The sequence below is a fragment of the Vigna angularis genome, chromosome 7, assembly GCF_016808095.1.
Source record: "Vigna angularis cultivar LongXiaoDou No.4 chromosome 7, ASM1680809v1, whole genome shotgun sequence".
In the NCBI taxonomy this organism is placed as follows: Eukaryota; Viridiplantae; Streptophyta; class Magnoliopsida; order Fabales; family Fabaceae; genus Vigna; species Vigna angularis.
The window spans coordinates 17566685-17588143 of record NC_068976.1 but is presented as its reverse complement, the minus strand read 5'-3'; the positions used below and the strand labels follow the sequence as shown (position 1 = coordinate 17588143).

Below are 21459 nucleotides of genomic sequence, written 5' to 3'. Positions count from 1 at the left end.
TTTCGACCTTGATTGATAAATGACTCTTTTTGAACCTTAAAGCCCAAATGAAATTTCCCTATTTTCCTTACCTTGAGCTAAATAGAGAAATCATATGTAATACAGGAGAATGATTTAAGTTTGGGGGAGTTGTTATGAAAGGATGAATTGAGAAAAAATTGAAAGATACAAAAGTAACAAAAAGGAAGAAAGAAGAAGATAAAGAAAAAGAACTGAATGAAAGAAAGTTGGGATATAAGTTCGACATTGGTGGTAATCTAAGTGAAGCAAAAGAGAACTTTTATTCATGATTGTAATTGTTTGATCTCTTAGCTCAAGGTGCTTTGTTATCCAGAAAAACCATGTTCCTTCTTAGCCCAGCCACAATACAAGCCAATGAAAGTCCTTGTGATGTTGACTTACTTGTGAATGTGTTTAATTTGGTTGAAACAAATGGCAAAGTTGATTTGTGTGACAGTTTGATAGTAGAGTGATAGACACACATCCTTATACACCAGTGCATTAGAGTGAAACACCATCTTAAGTGAGAATTGGTTCTACATAATTCAGTAAAGCATCCTGCCATGACTGTTGATCTCTGATAAACTATGGCATTTGATTGATTGATTGTGTTGTGAGCATCATAATGGAAAACTAACATGATACACATTTCTAGTTGTTTCAAGTTAAGCAATGTATTATGAATCCAACTGTAATCTTTGAAATTTCTTTTGTTTGACAGTCAGATACCTTTTGCTTGAGGACAAGCAAGGTTCTAAGTTTGGGGGAGTTGATAGTGGCATATTTTACTATGAATTCAGTATTGAATTAGAGAAAATATCAACTCTTTCTCATCCTTTTTACCTTGTAAATCCTAGTTTTCATTTAGTTTAAGAAGTGGTTTCATCTTAAGCTTTAATTAGATAAATTGATCATTAACCCCTTTATTTATACAAGTTTATTAGTTGGAAGAAGTCTCTGCATCAAATGAAGAGTGCTGGAACCAGAGAAAACAAGAAAACAGCAAAAACAGCAAAAATATGAAGAACCAGAATCTGGAAAAAGTTAGCTGGAGCGCCCTTTTTCCATGGGCGCTGGAGCGGGCTCTGCACCAGGACTGGAGTTAGCTGGAGCGCCCCCTACAAAAGGGCGCTGGAGCGCCCTTTTTCCTGTTTTCGCGCGCTGGAGCGCGGTCTCAAGCGCGCCTGCTGCTGATTTGGCAGATTGGGTTTATTTAACCCCAAATTAGAAGGGCTTTGATATCTTTGGCATCCCAGACACGATTTCTCTCAATTGGAGCGTCCAGAGGCGAGCTAGGAGCTGTGGGAACAGCCCTTCTTCATCCTTGGGTCCTCCTCCTTCTTCCATTTCCACCATTGTTGTAAGCTCAAGCTCTCCATTCATGGAGAGCTAGTTTCATTCTTGTTGGGGATTGATGTAACCACGGATCTCTTATGTAATTACAGTTGTTTTGAATGATTATATGCCTCTTTCATTGATTGTTAGTGTTTAATTCCTCTACTTAAAGCTTGTATGAGTAATTCAACCATATCATGATTTTAGGGTTTGCTTGATATTGGGAAATATTGGGTGAATCTAGAACTGGATTAAACACCTAAAGGAAATAGTATCTAGGGATAGAACTAGGACCTTTGGTTGTCTTGAATCTCAATTCTTAAAGCGGATGAACTTGTTAGGTTTTCCAAGGGATTGGAGTTTAAGAAGTAAGTCTAGGCTCTCTCTACCAAGGGATTGGGTTTGAGTAAATTAGAAGATTGACATTGGCTAATTAATGAAGAGGAAGTGATTTTCTATACATAAGAGTGAAGTAGGTGAAATCATCCCCCAACAATATCATTCCATAGCATTTCTAATCTTTCCATTTCAAAGTGTTTGCATAATCAAAGATCACTTTTACCCTTTATGTTTTATCTTTAATTTAATTGCATGAAAATCCCAAAAACATGGAATCATTCTTTAGTCTAAATTAGTTAGATATTATACGATTGTCTAGGACACGAGTCTCTTGGGAAACGATATCCGGTCTTACCGGTTTTATTACTTGAACGATTTGGTACACTTGCCAAAGAGTCTCAACATGGGTTCCCATGATGGTTGTGCGAGTGGCGCTGATGGGTGCAGCCATGCCACGGGTGTTGCGTTTGTTTTTTTTGCAACGTTGCGTTTTGATTTCATTCAAGTTTTTTAAATATGTAAATAAAAGAAAGTCAAGTCACTGACCAATGTGTGCCACCACCTCAGTAAAACTTAGTAATATCATCCTGTCACGCACAACATTTTTTAACGCCATCCACCCAAATTAATCCAATTTTTTCACATTGAGAGACCTAATTGAGAGATTTTACAATACGAGGACCTAATTGAGAAAACTCTACAGAAATAGGGATGTTCTAAATAATTAAACCTACAATTTATTCATTGTTAAAATAAAAGAGAAAAATAATATAAAAAAATTAATTCTCTCTATTTTTTTTCAAACATTAAAATAATATAAAAGAAGATTTTAAGTTCCCAATTTATGATGTAAAAAATAAATATCACACTATATTTCTTACACCTTTAAATTAAAAAACTATCATGTCTAATAATTTCTCACAGTACAAACTTCCTTAAACATTTCATTAAAAAGGAATCCTTGTTTTCCTTACACTTCAATATAGGAACATCGTAAAAAGAAAATTGAGAAAGAAAAGAGACTATACATGTCTTTATAAACTTTACATCTTAAATTACCTTCTAACTTTATAGTACATTTTTTAACTAATTCTACTAAATATATGAAATTAAAAAATTGAATCAAATTTGTTATCTTTAATTTTACGAAGACATTAAATTTTTTATCAAAGATATTAGCTTGATACTGAAAATAAAGTTGATTAGAAGAAAGTAGTTAAAAACAAAAACTTTATTCTTACATTCATTGATTTATTTGAGAAGTAATAATGCACAAAACTCATTAATTGTAAGTTTTTTAAATAACTAATACTATTAAAAATACATTATTATTATTGAAATAAAACATTTATTTTGATTTTGTTGATGTTACGTATAATTAATAATTTTAAACAATATTATTCGATATTAATATTAAAATGTGATGTGTTGAATTTGAATTGTTAGTAACATGAAGAGTACAAAAGATAGTCTATTAAAAAACACTACTAGTGTTAAGTTTAGGTAAATCATTTATCATATAGTACCTGTATTAGAAGATGTTTTATTAATTATCTTAGCGGTTTTTTTTGTTATTCCTTTTCCTTAGTTCTATTGTATTTTTTTTATTAATTTAATGAAAAATAAATAAACAGTGTGTTGGGAGGGAGAAAGCCGAAGAGAAATGGTAGGAAAGGTGCAAGAATGGCGATGCGTTTGGAATTGGATTCATCGCCGGAATTGGAGATGCAGTCAGCAGCGTCTCTTGCACGACGGCCCAGACACCGTAGAGGAGCTTCTCGACAGGCACCTCGTCAAAACCAAAAACAAAAACAAAAACGATAGCGACGAGTTCGAGAATCGGAGGCAACTCACCAGCACTCGCCGCGAAGCGCTCAGTCTGTACCGTGACATCCTTCGGGCCACCCGATTCTTCATGTGGCCCGATTCCAGAGGCGTCATCTGGCGCGACGTACTCAGACAAAATGCCCGAACAGAATTCGAACAGGCCCGCTTCGAAACCGACCCGGAAATCGTAACCCGACTGCTTATCGGGGGACGCGAAGCCCTAAACTCCGCTATCGACAAGCTCGCCGAGAAGCATAGACATAACATTCAGAAAGATAATCCCTCTGATTCCCATCCACGCTGATTCATAAGGTAGTCAAGTTACGCATTTTTTCACTTGCGAATTCCTTTGAATTTCTGTCAATTTATTGTACCTTAATTACCAGGTGTTGTAGGATTAAAGATGTTATGTTAGTTTTTTTAGCACGTAATATTGTATTGTTCATTCCGTATTGAATTTTGTCTTGGATCAAAAAGGATCCCCTTTCGTAGCATCTAATAAGCACGGGTGAAAATTTGCTTCCTTGGCCCAATACTTGATGTGATTGTTTATGTACCAAATTTTCCTTGTTTACAAATGTTTTTGAAAGGTGAAACTGTATTCATGTTTGCTCCCAATACAGTTTTAATTGGATTGATGAGGATTCCTTACTTTGAACTGTTTCTGGAGCTTGACAACTATTCATTTAGTTATGGTGTTGATTGTTCATGTAGACCGCTGCTAATTCAAAGTGGTGTAAATTTGAAATTCCAGGTCTTGAAAGTGAAGGACTGGATTCAATCAATCATTTTGTGATATGTTTTCAGTGGAAGAACAAAATTAAACAAGCCTCTCTCTACTATCTTCACACTTGGCATTTTTTTGGCCAGAGCCCGTTGTTCATTACGAATTCTGTGGTTAAATCATTAAAATTCATTGCCAGACACCAATCGCGGCATCCTTGGTGTTTGACATTGTTCTTTCTGACAGGGTTCTTACTTGTATGGCATGAGCATTCGTGATTATGTAAGAGTTATTTGAATGAGTAGTACATTTTGATATGCTTTGTAGTCAGTATGGAGTATGTGTGTTTCTTTTTTAAAAAGTTAAGTATTGACAGATATAACTTTGCATTTCACTTTTGAAATGCCCAAGTAACTGGGATTGAATTAAGGAACGTGTTAGGATTAGGAACATTTATTCTAGTAATATTAGCTCTTGCGATTAGTTGAGTAAGTATAGTAAAAATTGTCTAAGGTAGGTTTTATTTGATTAAATTTATTTACTGATGCTTGTTAAGTGTAGGGATTGGATTAGGGAAGGACCTGTTGTTCAGGCATTGAAACAAAAGTCTATTGATGTGGAATATCAGTTCAACCACGCAGCTGCTGAACTCGCATACTAGAAAATTTGTTGACAAGTTCTGATAACAAGTTTATCGTGTATATAAAAAACATGTTGTATATAAAATTATCTGTGTAATAACATTACTAATGTGTTTGGAATGACAGTGGGAGTTTTGCTTTTGTCGTATAGAGAATACGGTAATTTGGAATTAGACTGTAGTAGTGCGTTTAGCTGATCTTATCGTTTGTCATAGTTATTCAGCATTCGTTTCTCATCATGCTCATAAATTCCTCATAGTTAATTTTCCCATCCTGCAAAATCAAAACCAACTCTACTGTTAGTCACAATTCACATGAAGAGCAGACATAGGAGAAAATAACTCTACAACACACTTTGTCAGAGTCTACATCCTCGAAGACTCCATCTATCGTAGCTTCATCTCCCATTTGGTGTACAGTGATAGCTTCCCTAAGTTCATCTCTCGTTATATAACTACTCAAGTGGAAAAATTATTTCAATCAAAGAAGAATTAGTAAGATTCAAAACTACAAAATAGACGAAAATCTTGTATCTGTATTTGTGTACCAGAAAATACAGATTTATAAAGCTTATAAAATTAATGAACTGAAGACTAACCCCTTGTCATCCTTGTCAAAGTAATGAAAAGCCTTGAACAAACTCCCCCCCTTCTCCAGTCTGTGTCGATCCATGGTGGCAGCAACGAATTCATAATAGTTAATTGTTCCATTCTTGTCATTACCAATCTGACAGTGCACGTGATGAAGAAAGAGCATATAACACAGTTTAGTCTTGCTTAATAAATAGAGAAAAAGCTTAAATATTTCTTTTCTCATTACCATGAACTGAACTTACAGCATTCAATAGCTGCCTTATTTCAGATTCACTAGGCAGGGAACCCAATCTGGATAATCCAGATTTGAGTTCTTCAAATGTGATAGTGCCACTGCCGTCAGTATCCATATTGTTGAACATTTGTCTGGGGCCCTTTGTTTCTTCCTCTGAAAGATTTTCTGCTATTACCTTCCATGTTCAGAAATAACAAATTCTATTAGTTAAAGTGTATTTTACCTCATTTTTGTCGTACCAAGAAAGTGTAACACGATTTTTTATAATGAAACTTTCACTTTGCGTGGTATTTGATAATTTATTTGATTAAATTTGATGCACAACTGAAAAATTTGACGGACCTTCATTGCAAGCTTCTTCATCTGGTTCATTGCTTTAAACTTTTCCATCCTACTTAAAACAGCACTGTCTGGATGCTTTTCTGATGCTTCACCACCTTCTTTCAACCATGGATGTTCTGGTTCAAACACATAATGTGATTTACTTGAATATTTAAAGTTGGTAATCCTGTTTGTTAATTAACATGTGTAACTGAGAGATAATAGTTAAAACTCTGCGTTGCTTATTACAAAAGACTTCTGGTGTGTGGAAAGGGGTGATGAAAGCATCGATCACTGTTATCTGAAACTAGTAAAACTACCAAAACAATAACACAAATTTACCAAGGGCCTCAGCAGCTGTAATCCGTTCCTTAGGGTCATAAGTAAGCATTTTTCTGATCAGATCTTTTGCAGCGTCTGATGTAGAAGGCCATGGCTCGCTATCCATATCTAACTTAACACCCAAAACATCATCAAACACGCCTTTCTCGGTTTCTGAAATCCACAAACAAGTCACTAAATCAAGAAAAAAACAGCTAAAACTACATATGCTTATGTACTAATCAACGTTTCAGAAAGCTGCTAACGTATTAATGATTTGAAATTTAGTTCAGAATCATAAAGTCATGAACCAGAGTTAACAAATAGGAAACCGTGTTAAGAATCGTACAACCTATTAAGTGTTAGACAATAAACATGCAACAATGCAATGACGTCTACATTTCTTATTTGATCCTTTAGTTTCTGAATCATAAACAAGGCTAGCTACTGCAACAATTGTTCTAAATGATGATTTAAATTTCTTCGTGCTACTGTGAACCAAAACTGAGTGATGCGTGCATTTTACTTACCAGCCCAAAATGGAGGCACCCCACTTAAGAGAATGTATAAAATGACTCCTGCATTCCAAACATCTATCTCCTTTCCGTAATTTCGTTTCAAAACCTCAGGAGCCATGTAATATGCATTTCCAACAATATCTTTATACACCTCACCTGTACAATCATTTAGCGTTATCAAATAATTAGACTAAGAAAAAGTTCTGATAATAAAGAACGAAGAGGATGAATGTGCATGAAAGGTGTAATAACCAGTGTGAAAGAAGACAGAGGATCCAAAATCCGTGAGTTTCAAAGGGGCATCCTCGTCCTTGGTGGCGAACAAGAAATTCTCTGGCTTGAGGTCTCGATGCATCACACCCATGATATGACACACGTCGACCACCTTCACAATCTGTCTCATCACAGTGGCTGCTTCACGCTCCGAGTGTCTGCCTTTTGCAACAATACGGTCAAAGAGTTCACCTCCACTGCACAATTCCATCACCAGATGCACGTTCTCCCTATCCTCGTAAGCTCCCTTGAATTCCACTATGTTATGTTGCCCCGAAAGATGCTGCAGAATCATAACTTCTCTTCTAACATTCTCAACTTCTTGCGGACCCTTCTTTGCTATGGATTTGCATGCATAAGAAATTCCTGTGGCCTTCTCTACACACAGATAAGTCACGCCAAACTTGCCTCTTCCCAGCTCTTGCTTCATCTCGTACGTGTGCTTTATTTTAACGTAAGGCTTCCCAAGAACAGGTCCTGTCTGTGAAGAACATTGGGTTGGCATGGGAGGAGGAACAAGAGAACGTGGAAAAGGCAGGTTTTTCCTAGGTTGTTTGTAGGTGAGTTGAGGAGCAGAATCTGTCGAAGAAATTGGAATTTCATCGTCTGTTGTGTGTGTTAACACCTTTGAGAATCCCACTCCCATGACTCTCTCTTTCTCCCAGGCAAACTGAAGCTGTTTCTGCCTTACAAGTTCTTTTCTGTAACGTGATTATTTGGCATTTCCACTTTCTGCTTTTCTTCTTTACTTCCATCAGTGGCAAGAATATCAGCATCCCTTCCTGTCTGGATAATCAATCAGTTCTAGCAAAACCAATGAATGATACTTTTTTACATGTTAAAATTAAATTATACACTTTTTTATATTTTATGAAAATTTTAATTTTTATATTTTTGGTGAATAGTATTGAAATTTTTATTTAAATGTGATCTAAGTATCCTGAGTCTCTTTTAAAATTTTAAACCTTTCTATATTTGTTGCCTAGTTTTATAGGAAATGTGTTTAATAATTCAAAATAGAAATAGCTAAAAATAATAAGTGTCATGTTAAATTTGTCATAATTTAAAAAAGAAAAATAGTATTCCGTGTTTTTTTGGGTTAGGTATAAAGAGTAATGATACCGTGACACATTTTTACATTTATTTGACACAAAATATAAGGATAAAATAGTCATAAAAGTGTAAATTTTTACATTTTGTTAAGAAACAAGAGAGTAAAAAATAATGAAAAATAGTGTCAAATAAATATAAAAAATTTAGGTGTATAAAAAAGAATCATTTTTCATGTATAAATTATCAACAAGAATTGAATAGGTAAAGTTAACATATTTAATGTTTTAAAATTTTCTCCATTATTTTAACTATTCCTTTCTACTCAGTTTACTATATTATTTTCACCTACAAATAACATTAATACTCTACTATAAGTATATCTTATAATTACATATAAGGATATGATTGTTAAAAAAAAGCTGCATACATACATGTTGAAATTCTAAACATTAAAAAAAAAAACCTGAATCAAGAAAAGTTTTAAAACTTTTAAAACATTTTTTTTTTCTAAATATTTCTCGTACCAAATAACAATGATAAAGTTATCAATAGCAGGAACGCCTTTGGATTATAGTTTTATTTATTTTGCACATATTGCAGTTTATTCAATAGAAGCTTTACAAAGTTTGGCATGGAGTGGGAATGCCATGAAGAAAATACACACATTCAAAGGTGATTCAATCATCAGCAGCAAGCAGCAAACAGCAAGAAAAATCCAGAAACCGCTTTGTTTTGATGGCACACAGCACAACACAAAACAGCTATCGTGGTTTCTCCTTCTCATCAATATCCAGAATCCCCTTTCTCATCATTGCCACAAACTCCTGGTAATTTATTTTCCCATCCTGCAAATGAAAACCTCAACCATTAGTCCATACCATTACATCATAATAACACAACGTTTTAAGATAACCTATGTAACAACATCATACGTTATCAGTATCCACATCATCGATCACTTCATCTATAGTTGCCTCATCTCCCATCTGATATTCAGTCAATGCTTGTCTAAGCTCTTCTCTTGTTATATATCTGAGCAAACTCAGCAAAAACCATTGAAAATACACAATTCAAATACACTACTAATGTACTAAAGTTAAACAGATATCAAACTAATGAACTTCGTACTGACCCACTGTTGTCCTTGTCAAAGTATTGAAAAGCCTTGTACAGATTCTCTTCCTTCTCCAGTTTATGCCGGTTTATAGTGGCAGTGATGAATTCTTGATAGTCAATAGTTCCACTGTTGTCAACATCAGCCTGAGATGGAAAAATTATATGTATCATTGTTTATTATATCTTGGTGTATAAGAAAAAGTATTTTGTAAAGATTAATTCGGACGAGACTAAACTTACAGCTTCCATTAGCTGCTTTATTTCATATTCACTAAGCTTGGATCCCAACTTGGTCAATCCAGATTTGAGTTCCTCGTATGTGATTGTGCCACTGCGATCAGTGTCCATATTGTTGAACATTTGTTTCAAGCCCTTGATTTCCTCCTCTGAAAGGTTTTCTGCTATAACCTTTCATATAAAAAAAACAAGCAAATTATATTACTAGAACAATATTCACTTCTATTTTCTGCCTTCTCATAACATTTTTGTTATGTCAAGCAAGTGTAACAGATTTTTATTCTGAAGTTTTTAATTAACTCTCCACTTCCACTCACTCAACTGACCACATTCAACAGTAGTTACATTTTTGCAAGGCATTTGTATTTATATATTTGATTCAAATTTAATGCACTACTGAAAAATTTGAGGTACCTTTAGAGCAAGTTTCTTCATCTTGTTCATTGCTCTGAACTGTTTCATCCTAGTTAAAACAGCATTGTCTATAGGTTTGTCAGACGCTTCACCGCCCTCCTTCATCCACGGGTGTTCTGGTTCAGATGAGAAATGTCGATGCTTTTGTATTGAGTTTGGATGGAATACATACTTGAAAAACCATCAGAATGCGTGCGGCTAAAACATAAAATGCAGCAGTGACATACTTACCAAGGGCTTCAGCAGCTGTAATGCGTTTCCTAGGGTCATGTTTCAACATTTTTCTGATCAGATCCTTTGCAGCAGTTGAAATAGAAGGCCATGGTGCGCTCTCCAGATCAAGCTTGCCTTCCAGAATTGCATCAAATATTCCCTTCTCCGTTTCTAAAATTGTCCCACAGATAATGTTACCAGAGCAATGAACAATACTAAAACAATGTACCTTTCAGACAGAGTCACAGATTATATATACTTACCAGCCCAAAATGGAGGCACTCCACTTAGAAGGATGTATAAAATTATTCCTGCACTCCACACATCTATTTCTTTTCCATAACTCCTCCTTAACACCTCCGGAGCCACATAGTATGCACTTCCAACAACCTCCTTATACACTCTACCTGTACAATTTCATATTGTTTAGTACAGTCCAATTAATACATACAAAAACGCAAATTTTAAAATGTAACTGTAGTCAAACATATCAGCCAATTTTTTTGCCACCATGTTGGTGAAAGCAGTTTTTAATACCCATCGTTTATTTTTCTTTTTGAAAGTAACTACCCATCATGCTTTTAAAAACAGAATATCATTTTTACTGGCTGAATGACCTCTTGTGTCTGTTTTTTTTTTTTTTTCTGTTGCTCCTTTTTATAATGGCAAACCGTTTACTCGGTTGACTTGTCATTATCATATTGGAGATCGTTTACTTGGTTGACTCCATGTGTCCAGAATAGCAATTGACTCAGTCTTCTTCCTCTATCTACTGTATTACGGCAATTATTGCTTTTTCATTTATACTGACAAACTCACACGGCAACGTTTGGAATCTCTTTAGTAAAGAAAAAAAGAAAAAGGAGAAGGAGCAATCAGAGGTTGAATGCTGCAGAGAAGGATGTGATGTGGTAAATGTAAATAAAGAAAGTAAAGGAATTAATGAATGGAAGAGAAATGGGTGACGCATGACCTTCTTCAATGAAGACGGACAATCCAAAATCGGTGGCTTTCAACGGTGCCTTGGGATCCTTATTGGCAAGCAAGAAATTTTCTGGCTTAAGGTCTCTATGCATGACTCCCATAAAATGACATGCATGAACCACATTCACGATTTGTCTGAATATGGAAGCAGCTTCACTCTCGGAGTAACTACCCTTTGCAGTGATGCGATCGAAAAGCTCGCCACCCAAACACAACTCCATCACCAAATGCACATTCTGCCAATCCTCGTAAGCACCCTTGAACTCAACGATGTTGGGTTGACCAGAGAGGTGCTGCAGGATCAGAATTTCCCTCTTGACATCTTCAATTTGCTTCTTTTTGGTTAGCCTCCGCTTTGGAATGGACTTGCAGGCATACTTCCTTCCGGTGGTCTTCTCGGTGCAAAGACGAGTGATCCCGAATTGACCCCTCCCCAGTTCCCTCTCCAGAACGTAAAGGGCGCTGATGTCGAAGTACGGTTTATCCAGAATTCGTGACTGATCAGAGAATGATGATGAAGGAGCGATGGAAAGAGAAGGGTCGGAGTTTGGAGCAGAGTAGGGATAACGAGGTCGAAGATGAGGTTGGTTTTGGTGTTGTTGTTGGGTTCTTCGTGGTGGTGGGTTTGCACGAGGCTGATAACGATGATGGGGCGGTGAATCATAGTTGATTGCTATTTCGTTGCTGCGGGGTTTGCTGAAACAGTGTCCCATGTGGATAAATAACGTTTGTTTGTGGAGAGATTCTGATTGATGTCTGAGATTTTGAGTTTCTGAGTTGGAAACAGAAGCAGCTAGCTTGTGTACAGAAGAAACTCAGTGCTACTACTCTTGATTTATCCTTTGCTTTTGCTTTGGGGCTGGAATATGGATATCGGGTATGGGATGAGATGGTCCTCACTTCTCACTCACACAACATAAAGCACCATTCCTCACTTTTTTGCATCAGTACGCAACGCTTTGTTAGAGAGAGACAAGAGACAGAGAGAAAGGTTTTATTATTTATTGATGATATGTTGTTTCATGTTAGTTTGTGTGTTTTTATCTTAGCAAATGTATGTTGTTTGATCTTTTATGCTCTCGTGCTATTCTCTCACTCTAGGCCCACACTCACACCCAATACCAAACCAAAGAATGGGGAATGATATATTAATGAAAAATATACTTTTAACAAACATAAATTTTTTACATTTATTTTACACTACTCTTCTTACTTTTTATTTTTTTTCAAATACGAAAACTCATTTTTTTATATAAAAAATAATCACAAATAAAGAATTAATATAAAAAAATACGTATGTTAGCAAAATATCTCTTCTTTAAATAATAAATCTTTCCTGTCACTAAATCTTATTTTTATCAAATAACAATAAAAAAAATGTTTTAACATAGATATTTTTAAGATATTTTAACATAAAGTATACTTATAGAATAATAATTATATCATAACACATTTTTAAGTTCATTTAATACCCAGTACAAGAATAAAATGATATAAAAATGAGTTTTATTTTTTTAAGTATAAAAATGTAAATTTTTATATTTTTTTTAAAAGAGAAGAGAGTAAAAAATAAAAAGAATATATAATATTAAATAAGTGTAAAAGAAATATTTATGTGTGTCAAATTATATTTTTTATATACTCATACTCTAAGTCCAAAATCACATCCTCACATTCTGTATAAAAATGTTATAAAAAAAAATGTGTTATGACGAGATTGTCCATTGAAAAATCAGGTGATTTCTGAATGTTCAATTTGTCAGAAACGAGGTTCCTTGATGTTTGTTTGATACTCTACATGCATTTAATAAGAAGAAGATAAGATAAAAGTATAGAGAGTGACCTTCCTCGATGAAAATGGAGAGTCCAAAATCAGTGGCTTTGACGGCAGCATCGTCTGTGTTGGTGGCCAAAAGGAAGTTTTCTGGCTTGAGGTCTCGATGCATGACGCCCATGAAGTGGCAGACATGAACGACGTTCACGATCTGCCTCGTCACCGTCGCCGCCTCACGCTCTGAGTAGTTACCTTTGGCAATGATGCGGTCGAAGAGTTCGCCTCCACTGCAGAGCTCCATGACCAGGTGCACGCTGTGTCTGTCCTCGAAAGCCCCTCTGAACTCCACAATGTTGGGTTGCCCCGACAGATGCTGCAGAATCATAACCTCTCTTCTCACGTCCTCGATCTCCTGCGCACTCACCAGCTTCGTCTTCGCAATCGACTTGCACGCGTACTCTCTCTGCGTCGTCTTCTCCACGCACAGATAAGTCACACCCCACTGCCCGCTTCCTAGCTCTTTCTTCATCTCGTACATTTGCTCTATCTTTACGTACGGTTTTCCCAGAATAGCTCCCGTTTGTGGCGTGCTCCTCTTCTTCTCAACACCAAATTCACCAACTACTGCTTTTCTTTTTCCACTATCTTCTTTCGACCTATGCTCCGGAGACGACTCCCATGACTCCTCGATTTCAATTTGACGGACCTTGCTACAGCAAAACAACGCCTTGAACAACCCCAACCCCATTTTTTTTTCTTGATCTTTCCGGGTACGTACGTGGTGATAGTTTTGCTTTGCTTTTATATCAGAGCTCCTGGAACTGATAATAACCCTATTTATATAACCCAATTAACTATTCGTTTCAATGGGGTTGATTACAATTGCCAATGTTTTTGGTGCTTTTCTTCTCACCTTGGCTTAGTGGGAAGAACAAGAATATAACCATCTGTAAGCTTGTAGGTTTTAAATTAGAACCGATTCCATTACTCTTCTCTTGGTATTGGTACGATCGGAGGAGAAAGACCACGAACGCTTCGCATCTATGTATGGGTTCTTGTTCACGACTCTTTCCATTTCATGCTCAGGACAAAGCTTCTGTCTGACCATATTGCTTCATCTGGTATAAAGGATATACAAAAAAGAAACTACTAACCCTCTAAAATGAGCTGCATTAAAATCTAAATTGTTTAAAAAATCTAGATTGTTTAACTGCTTTTAAAAACTTCACTGTTCCTATATCGATTGACTCTTCCTACTGATTGTTGCATTTGAAAGTTGAATGTGATTATACTCGTTTGTGTTGTAATCTATACGGTACTTGTGAGTTAGAGAAGATCAACGGATAACCTGTATTTTGTTGCAGTGTCTTGGAAGTCGCATGTAGACTAGAAAAGATCAAAATATAATATATAAAATATAAAAAATCAAAATATAATATATAAAATATAATATATAAGTGAGATGTAAACATCGGTCTTACAATCTTACAAACTAGTTTTGTGGAATTGAGTTAGGTTTAAAATTTATTTTCTAACATGGTACGAGAGTATATGATGTTTCTTGTCTTAAATTATTTTAACAATGTATTACTATTTTATTGGTTTTTATATTTAAAAATCATAAAGTATAACATAAAAAATTATAAAAAAATTTGTTAGATTTAATTTCACTTTATTTATATTTTAATAGGGATAGACTAATTATCTAATTTATTTATAGATTTTCTTTGATTTTCATTTTATTTATATTTTAGGTTTAATGTCTCAATAAGTCTCTATTTTCGCCTAGAATCTCAAATAGGTCTCCTTCTTTTTTGGCGTATCAATTGAGTCCCTATTTTTGTAAAATTGAATCAAATAGCACCTTTCCGTCAAATTGAGACCACGCCGTTAAGAAGGGTATGTTGACAGTGTAGTTTTTTATTACGTGGCATTAAAAACGTGATTGAATTATATTTTTTTAATTTTTGAATTAAAAAATGAAGCATACAGAGTGAAAATTGATGTTTAAGTAAGGGCAAAGTTGTAAATTAAACCTAAAATTAAGTATTGAAAGCCTCATTATCATTTACATTGAGAAATTCAAGAGTGCTACAGCAACACATTCGTGAACATAAAATTAAAAAAGAAAAAACATTTTAAGGAGAAAAAACATTTCAGCCAAAGACATGCTGCCACATCACCACCTTGACACGTCATCATCATCTTCTCCAACAATCTGAAACCCTAATTTCCAAACCAAATTCAAGGGCGTCGTCAGCCACCGCCGCACCACCAGCAACCACCTTGTCGCCGCACCATCGCATCAGGCCAACACCCATCTTCCATGCGCAAGCATCTTGATCGTTTTCATCACGCCATCAACGACAGTGTTTCCATTCGAAGCCACCACGCACACTCCACCGCAAGGCCACAAACTATCAAAGCATCTTCTCCCTCAAGCGTCAGCTATGCCGCGCCACAACCATCAATCCCATGTGCCGCCGCGAAAGATCACCACCGCACCGCCACCTTCTCCTTCGTCCTCACCATCTTCCTCGCGTCGTTGCAGTTCACACCATCACGAAGTCTCACGCTGCGATTAATGCCATCATCGTAAATCGCGTTTCTTCCACAGAATAATCCCAAATCGTTGTTGAACCTCCACTGAAAGCCTCTTCGCCAAAGCGCCACTGCCTTCGTTCTCATCCAAACTCCATAGACGCCGCACCTCCATCATCAATCTCGCACAACCATGGAAGATTGCTCCTTCGCACAACCTGCAAACAGAAAACCCAGAATCGCACCACCCAGAAAAACCCCTAAATCGGGCTACAACAGAAAAATCTTTGTCATCCCTGCAGCCCATACCACGAAAAGGAATTGTAAGCTTAACTTCGTTTGCCATGGATATTAGAGAAATCTTCCGGCAGATTTATTTAAAATCCTCTGCTCAATCATGTTTCATCGATCAACCACCGCTGGAAAGAGTTAAAATCATGTTTCATCGACCAACCACCAAATGAAATTTGTTTTCTCCCACGAACCCTAAACCTCAACTTCCCCAGTTTCATTTAGATTTGGATTTTGCAGTTGCATATAAGATCAACATTTAATTTTGTTTTATTTTCCAACTTTGCCCTTACTTAAAAAAGGTCTTTCCACTCTGTATATTTCATTTTTTAATTTAAAAATTAAAAAAATACAATTCAGTCAGGTTTTTAATGCCACATAATAAAAAACTACACTGTCAGCATACCGTTCTTAACGACGTCATCTCAATTTGACGAAAATCCCCTATTTCATTCAATTTTACAAAAATAAGGACTCAATTGAGACGCCGAAAAAGAAAGAGATCTATTTGAAATTCTGAACGAAAATAAGGACCTATTAAAACATTAAACCTATATTTTAATAAGATTAAACTCACATTATTTAAAAAATATAGGCAATGTAAGCAAGTAACATTAAACTCACATTATTCAAAAAAGTATACGATAAAAACTAAATAATAGACCTAAATATAAAAAAAATTATTAATTATGAGAGATTTTTTTTTATGCAAACCTATTAACCTATTAATGTTAGACAACTATATACAATTTGGATTTTTAAAGTAATTTATTTTTATAAAGAATTTTAAACATTTTTATGTTACTTATATAATTATAAAAGAAATTGAAAATGAAATTAAGAAAGTAGTTTAGTTACTTAAAGCTAAATAATTTTAAATTCTACTTTAGAAAGAAAAAAAAGAGAGAAGAAACTATTTTCTTTTATATTTTGTCTCACTTATATTATTATTAATATTTGACATTCAGTTTGAATTTAATTAAGATATTTAATTTTCTTTTAGTTAGAATATACATAATTGACTTATTATATTTTTTAACAAATGTTGATAAATATTTTTCAGATTAGAATTGATTCTATTTATTTTTTGCTGTCACGTTTAAAAATGTTTTTTTATAATGAATATATTTTTTGGTTATTGAAAATTATAATTTTTTAACCAATATTAACATGAATCATTTTTTAATTATTTTTAAGTATACAAACATGCAATGCTTGTATTAAAATGATCGATTCAGATTGATTAAATTACATGTCATAAGATCAATTAATCTATTAATCTATGTTTTTAAATATACATTTTAATTGTATATTTAAAAGATATAATTTTAAAAATAAAATATAAATAATATTCTAAAGATAAAGATCGAAGAGTTTTTCCTTTATTATATGTAGTTTTTTTTAATTGAGAAGTCTCACAATTGCTTTTGGTTAATGAGATGATATAATTATGTATTTTATAAAATAATAAATAATAAAATTATTTTATTTAAAAATAATAATTCTACAGGTTAAACACCTTTAGTTGTCTCTATTTATGTAGAGTTTTCTCAGTTCGATCCTCGTTTTTTTAAAAAAATTTCCAATTGAGTCCTAAATAGTGCTAATTTGAATCAATTGGCCCCTACCGTTAAATTTGGCTTAACGGAGTTAAGTTTTTGTTGGGGTTTGAAGTTGACGTGACAAATTTTTTTAAACCTGACATTGAGAGATCTCAACGTGGAATTTAAAAACATTTTGATTAAAAAATTAAAAAAAAAGTCATCTTCCCATCCAGAACCAGAGAACCCAATCCTGCAGAACCACCATCATCTTCCTCGTGCACCATCAACCTATCGCCACCATGGCCAACGTAACCAGTGCTCAAGCTCATCATCATCTATTTTCTTCTTCAACCTGCAAAGGAAAACTCAATCACAGAAAAACCCTAATGAAGATTGGCCGAAATCGGACCAGCAATCACAATCATCTTCATCGTGCAACTTCATTCTCGCGTTCATCATCAAGCCCAGATTCACCTGCAAATCCAAAAACCTAGAGAGACGGAAATCGCAAAGATGCAGAAACTTCTCCATTGCAGAAGAAACTTCTCTAGATTCACCCACTTAGCAACATTATCATTTTCAATTTAATGTGGATTGTTTGTGGGAGAGAAAAAGAGTGGAATAATTTAGAAAATTGTGTGATATACCATTTATACTACTGAGCTGAATCATGTATTGAGATTCTTGTAACTGACTTCTTCGGGTGAGACAAGGCATTGCTGTTGTATTATTTATGAAGTAAATTATGAAATCTTATTACCAATAAAGAAAACATTATGTGTTTTTTAGACAACACAACACAGCTATTGTGGTTTCTCCTTCTCATCAATATCCAGAATCCCCTTTCTCATCATTGCCACAAACTCCTGGTAATTTATTTTCCCATCCTGCAAATGGAAAGCTCAACATAAGTCCCTACCATTACATCATAATAACACAACGTTTTAAGATAACCTATGTAAGAACATCATACGTTATCAGTATCCACATCATCGATCACTTCATCTATAGTTGCCTCAGCTCCCATCTGATATTCAGTCAATGCTTGTCTAAGCTCTTCTCTTGTTATATATCTTAGCAAAGTGAGCAAAAACCATAGAAAATACACAATTCAAATTCACTAATAATGTACTAAAGTTAAACAGTAAGTGAGTACGGGTCAAAATCAAACTAATAAACTTCATACTGACCCACAGTCATCCCTGTCAAAGTATTTAAAAGCCTTATACAGATTCTCTTCCTTCTCCAGTATATGCCGGTTTAGGGTGGCAGTGATGAATTCTTGATAGTCAATAGTTCCACTATTGTCACCATCAGCCTGAGAAGGAAAAATTATGTATCATTGTTTATTATATCTTGGTGTATAAGAAAAAGCATTTTGTAAAGATTAATTCGGACGAGACTCAACTTACAGCTTCCATTAGCTGCTTTATTTCATATTCACTAAGGTTGGATCCCAATTTGGTCAATCCAGACTTGAGTTCCTCGTATGTGATTGTGCCACTGCGATCAGTGTCCATATTGTTGAACATTTGTTTCAAGCCCTTGATTTCCTCCTCTGAAAGGTTTTCTGCTATAACCTTTCATATAAAAAAAACAAGCAAATTATATTACTAGAACAATATTCACTTCTATTTTCTGCCTTCTCATAACATTTTTGTTATGTCAAGCAAGTGTAACAGATTTTTATTCTGAAGTTTTTAATTAACTCTCCACTTCCACTCACTCAACTGACCACATTCAACAGTAGTTACATTTTTGCAAGGCATTTGTATTTATATATTTGATTCAAATTTAATGCACTACTGAAAAATTTGAGGTACCTTTAGAGCAAGTTTCTTCATCTTGTTCATTGCTCTGAACTGTTTCATCCTAGTTAAAACAGCATTGTCTATAGGTATGTCAGATGCTTCGCCACCCTCCTTCATCCACGGGTGTTCTGGTTCAGATGAGCAATATCAATGCTTTTTTATTAAGTTTGGATCGAATACATACTTGAAATACACGTGTGGCTAAAACATAAAATGCAGCAGTGGCATACTTACCAAGGGCTTCAGCAGCTGTAATGCGTTTCTTAGGGTCATGATTCAACATTTTTCTGATCAGATCCTTTGCAGCAGCTGAAATAGAAGGCCATGGTGCGCTCTCCAGATCAAGCCTGCCTTCCAAAGTTATATCAAATATGCCGTTCTCGGTTTCTAAAATTGTCCCACAGATAATGTTAATAGAGCAATGAACAATACTAAAACAATGTACCTTTCAGACAGAGTCACAGATTATATATACTTACCAGCCCAAAATGGAGGCACTCCACTTAGAAGGATGTGTAAAATTATTCCCGCACTCCACACATCTATTTCTTTCCCATATCTCCTCCTTAACACCTCTGGAGCCACATAATATGTACTTCCAACAATCTCCCTATACACTCTACCTGTACAAAAGCATTTTGTTTAGTACAGTCCAAGTAATAGATACTCGCACGCAAATTTTAAAATGTAACTGTTTGCAATATCGGCCAAATTTTCGCCACCACATTGGTGAAAGCAGTTTTTAATACCCATCGTTTATTTTTCTTTTTGAAAGCAACTACCCATCATACTTTTAAATACAGAATATCATATTTACTGGCTCAATCTGAATCATATTAGACAATGGTGACTTGACCTCTTGTCTCTGCATTTTTTTTTTATCTGTTGCTCCTTTTTATAATGGGAAACAGTTTACTCGGTTGACTTGTCATTATCATATTGGAGATCGTTTACTTGGTTGACTCCATGTGTCCACAATAGCAATTGACTCGGTCTTCTTCCTCTACCTAATGTCTTACGGCAATTATTACTTTTTCATTTATACTGACAAACTCACACGGCAATGTTTGGAATCTCTTAAGTAAAGAAAAAAAGAAAAAAGGAGAAGGAGCAATTAGAGGTTGAATGGTGCAGAGAAGGATGTAATGTGGTAAATGTAAATAAAGAAAATAAAGGAATTAATGAATGGAAGAGAAATGGGTGACGCATGACCTTCTTCAATGAAAACGGACAATCCAAAATCGGTGGCTTTCAACGGTGCCTTGGGATCATTATTAACAAGCAAGAAACTTTCTGGCTTAAGGTCTCTATGCATAACTCCCATAAAGTGACATGCATGAACCACATTCACGATTTGTCCGAATATGGAAGCAGCTTCACTCTCGGAGTAACTACCCTTTGCAGTGATGCGATCGAAAAGCTCGCCACCCAAACACAACTCCATCACCAAATGCACATTTTGCCAATCCTCGTAAGCACCCTTGAACTCGACGATGTTGGGTTGACCCGAGAGGTGCTGCAGGATCAGAATTTCCCTCTTCACATCATCAATTTGCGTCCTTTTGGTTAGCCTCCGCTTTGGAATGGACTTGAAGGCATACTTCCTTCCGGTGGTCTTCTCGGTGCAAAGACGAGTGATCTCGAGTTGACTCCTCCGCAGTTCCCTCTCCAGATCGTAAAGCGCTTTGATGTCGAATTACGGTTTATCCAGAATTCGTGACTGGTGACTGATTGATGATGAAGGAGAGATGGAAAGAGAAGGGTCGGAGTTTGGAGCAGAGTAGGGATAACGAGGTCGAAGATGAGGTTGGTTTTGGTGTTGTTGTTGGGTTCTTCGTGGTGGTGGGTGTGGACGAGGCTGATAACGATGATGGGGCGGTGAATCATAGTTGATTGCTATTTCGTTGCTGCGGGGTTTGCTGAAGCAGTGCCCTATGTGAATAAATAACGTTTGTTTGTGGAGAAATTCTGATTGATGTGTGAGATTTTCAGCTTCTGAGTTGAAAACAGAAGCAGCTATCTTGTGTGCAGAACAAACTCAGTGCTACTACTCTTGATTTATCCTTTGCTTTTGCTTTGGGGCTGGGATATGGATATCGGGTATGGGATGAGATGGTCCTCACTTCTCACTCACACAACATAAAGCACCATTCCTCACTTTTTTGCATCAGTACGCAGTACGCCTTGTTAGAGAGAAAGAGGGACAGAGAGGGAGGTTTTATTTATTGATTATATGTTGTTTAGTACGCGGCGTAAGCTGTGTTTCATGTTAGTGTGTGTGTTTTTATCTTAGCTAATGTTAGGTGTTGTGACGTGTTGTTTGATCTTATATGCCGTCATGATATGCTCTCACT

General features: G+C 35.4%; 4 protein-coding genes across 7 annotated transcripts; 1 reads left to right on the top strand and 3 right to left on the bottom strand.

Moving 5' to 3' along the window:
• The first annotated feature begins 3269 nt into the window (after nt 1-3269).
• Nucleotides 3270-5016, top strand: LOC108336189 (uncharacterized). 4 transcript variants are annotated; one of them, XR_001832823.2, is made up of 3 exons: nt 3273-3813; nt 4256-4507; nt 4787-5016. XR_001832823.2 is itself a non-coding variant. In XM_052880174.1 (2 exons), the coding sequence occupies exon 1, from the start codon at nt 3338-3340 to the stop codon at nt 3803-3805; it is 468 nt and encodes a 155-aa protein (XP_052736134.1). In that variant the 5' UTR covers nt 3270-3337; the 3' UTR covers nt 3806-3813; nt 4782-5016. The 4 variants fall into 4 exon arrangements, 2 of the variants coding, with proteins under 2 accessions (XP_052736134.1, XP_017428019.1); XR_008250421.1 differs by having other exon boundaries at nt 4782-5016; XM_052880174.1 differs by lacking the exon at nt 4256-4507 and having other exon boundaries at nt 3270-3813; nt 4782-5016.
• Nucleotides 4854-12262, bottom strand: LOC108336188 (uncharacterized). The gene is made up of 17 exons (XM_017572527.2): nt 11134-12262; nt 10424-10567; nt 10179-10331; nt 9948-10063; nt 9537-9704; nt 9313-9440; nt 9113-9212; nt 8943-9025; nt 8537-8599; nt 7107-7828; nt 6867-7010; nt 6358-6510; nt 6037-6152; nt 5702-5869; nt 5465-5592; nt 5221-5320; nt 4854-5139 (listed from the first exon to the last, which is right to left on the bottom strand). Exons 1-17 carry the CDS (start codon nt 11855-11857, stop codon nt 5086-5088), a joined length of 3264 nt encoding a protein of 1087 aa, XP_017428016.2. The 5' UTR covers nt 11858-12262; the 3' UTR covers nt 4854-5085.
• A 641-nt stretch (nt 12263-12903) lies between these two features.
• On the bottom strand, nt 12904-13666 carry LOC128197835 (calcium-dependent protein kinase 29-like). Its single transcript, XM_052880659.1, has 2 exons — nt 12988-13666; nt 12904-12938 (listed from the first exon to the last, which is right to left on the bottom strand). Exons 1-2 carry the CDS (start codon nt 13664-13666, stop codon nt 12904-12906), a joined length of 714 nt encoding a protein of 237 aa, XP_052736619.1.
• A 3655-nt stretch (nt 13667-17321) lies between these two features.
• LOC108338239 (calcium-dependent protein kinase 29) lies at nt 17322-21245 on the bottom strand. The gene is made up of 8 exons (XM_017575005.2): nt 20318-21245; nt 19585-19728; nt 19340-19492; nt 19118-19233; nt 18707-18874; nt 18485-18612; nt 18268-18367; nt 17322-18181 (listed from the first exon to the last, which is right to left on the bottom strand). The coding sequence occupies exons 1-8, from the start codon at nt 20547-20549 to the stop codon at nt 18098-18100; spliced, it is 1125 nt and encodes a 374-aa protein (XP_017430494.1). The 5' UTR covers nt 20550-21245; the 3' UTR covers nt 17322-18097.
• Between the last annotated feature and the right edge of the window lie 214 nt (nt 21246-21459).